Below are 2493 nucleotides of genomic sequence, written 5' to 3' on the forward strand. Positions count from 1 at the left end.
TCATAGGGAATTGATTGATGTAATCATCCTTATCCTTTCCTTCTCTGATAGATGATGTGTTTTTGTCTTGAAAGGTGATTTGTAAATTATCATTTGGCAAGCTATATAAATAGGATACAACAAATACACGGTTAGAAAGATTTAACTAACATAAAAATACTTAGACGATTACATGTATACTATTTTTAAAATTTTAAAAACACTTACTTCCCCACAAATTCATTGACTATTGTGTAGTCTGGGTTGAGTAGCATTAAAGACATGTCAAATGCATTTGAGACAGATCTATCACCTGTTATTACAAATAATCAGAGATTAGTAGCTTTAAAATCGCATAATATTTAGTTTACAATAAGCAAACATTCTTACCATTGTAAGTATTGATTTTAGCACATCGAAGCAAACATATGACAATTCCACGTTCTTCTTTTCTACATGCTTCCCACATTGAATCTGCAAATTTCCCCCATAGAGTACATGATAGCCGCTGGTCACTGTAAAATAAACATTTAGTTGTTATCATTATTCTAGAAAAGGAATTCCAATTTTTAAAGTGTAGGTGAATTACCTGGTATCTCTCAACTCAACCTCCAACCTTTTTTTTGGTTTATCATTTTGTGAAGACGTTTTCATCTGCCCAACAGATACTACCTGACCAAGAACATCTGAGAAGGAAAAAATAGATTATGAAGTATTTACTTCTTGAATAATAAATTGTGACTGAAATATACGCATGATTAAAGATAACTTACCAATGAGTATGTGTTCATTAAGAACATCATCAGCGAGTATGTTGTCAAATGCAGCAAGATCAACATAAAAATCATTAGACAAAGACTGGCATCGAGTAATGATTGTTGAATTCATTATCGACATTTTGTATGTATGCTTGGTTGCTCTAAACTTCCCAGATGCTCTAGTGAGTTGGAAGTTTTCAATGACTCTCCATTCTCCAAAAACAATTAGTCGTTGAAACTTGTTCAACTGTTGTTTTTTAATGGTTGCATGAATTAGTATTCCCTGTAAAACCAAAGAAAAAAACAATTAAACATGTTAGCTAACAAAGCAGTAAATTATGTATGTTTTACAGGATTGGACGAAACACTTACCGCTACATCAGCCAAGATCATCTCGATTGTCTCTCCAGTGTAAGTAGTGAACTGTTTCCATGTGTGGACGATCTTCACTCTTATTTTCCATGATGTCTTGAATGGTTTGATGTCTGATAGCTCGGTGAAACACTCCTTTGCTGCCATTGTTTTTAAGTCGCTTTAGGTTTAATGTGTATGTGTATTAGTAACATATGCTTGACTATTTATAGATCGGCCTTTACTTGGTTGCAAAGATATGGCATATTCTCTATGGCATATTCTCAAAGATATCGTTTAGATGTTCTCGAAAATCGATTTTGTTGGCTATATGGCAATAATCAGTTTTGCATATATGATGAAGATTATGGTAGTTATGAGTTTGTTCGTAATTTTAGGAATATTTTTTCTCATTATTCTCCATGAATATAGAGGTTTGCTTTGATTTAGGCATAATTTGTTTTAAGAAAGGCAATAACTAATAATGGTCATCGACAATGGTTATTGTAAGACGATGGAAAATTAATTATTGTTTTCGAAAATGTTAACTGCAAGAAGATTTTGTTAACATTTTTTGGTTGGAGAAAATTATGCTTCGAATTAAAAGGTATAAATCAGTTATGGTATCTAGATTGTTAAGATTTTTAAAAATGTTTAGATCAACATTTGGGCCCTGCGAATAGGCCTATAATTACGATTTTGAAGACTGTTTTTTTAAAAAGTTGGGTGTGTTTGGCAATAGATTTACAATCACATTTTTTGTAATATTTTTTTTTCAGGTTTGTTTGGCAACAAACACAAAAAATGATCCCCAATTAATAGTATAGATTTATATGTTAGACCAACAATATCGGCAGGTTTTAAGAAGGATTTAGGGGTTTTAATCCAAAAAAATAAATCAAAAACATTAATATTGCTAAGATACGTATGCCGGAGAAGATACATTTAGTGGGCTAAGATACGCCACGTGGCGCAATTGGATTGGGTAAGTTTTTTTTTTTTTTTTTTTTTTTTTTTAACATTACAATTTTTTTTTAAAAACTTTTTTTAATCCATTTATTATGACATTACTATAGTTTCTATGGATTGGGTAACTTGATAATTATATCTATATTAACATTTTTGCAGCAACTTATGAAAAAACCCTTGCTTTGCTCACTTATTTACAAGGTTCTGCCATTGGTATTAATATTTCTTTTTAAATAGTTTAAAAATCAATAATGAAAACAAGAAAATCTCCCTAAAATTTTTCGAAAATACTTAAGAAAATCTTCAAATTAAACAAATATTTATTATTGCGAAAAAATAGTTAAGAAAATCTCTATTAATTATTTCGAAAATAGCTAAAACAATTTTCAAATTTAATACATACTTATTATCTTAATAAAAATTTCCAAAAATAACT

General features: G+C 29.9%; 1 protein-coding gene across 1 annotated transcript in view; it reads right to left on the reverse strand.

Annotated features, from left to right (window-relative positions):
• The window catches only part of LOC17879615 (replication protein A 70 kDa DNA-binding subunit C), a 1868-nt gene extending 435 nt beyond the window's left edge, over window positions 1-1433 (reverse strand). Inside the window, exons 1-5 of the mRNA XM_006285393.2 lie at window positions 1110-1433; window positions 753-1020; window positions 569-665; window positions 370-494; window positions 216-292 (exon numbers count right to left, since the gene is read on the reverse strand). Coding sequence (XP_006285455.2) covers window positions 216-292; window positions 370-494; window positions 569-665; window positions 753-1020; window positions 1110-1256 — 714 coding nt within the window. The 5' untranslated portion in view covers window positions 1257-1433. The remainder of the gene's footprint in view (window positions 1-215; window positions 293-369; window positions 495-568; window positions 666-752; window positions 1021-1109) is intronic.
• Window positions 1434-2493: the final 1060 nt, after the last annotated feature.

Source organism: Capsella rubella, unplaced genomic scaffold, assembly GCF_000375325.1.
Source record: "Capsella rubella cultivar Monte Gargano unplaced genomic scaffold, Caprub1_0 scaffold_7, whole genome shotgun sequence".
Lineage (NCBI taxonomy): Eukaryota > Viridiplantae > Streptophyta > Magnoliopsida > Brassicales > Brassicaceae > Capsella > Capsella rubella.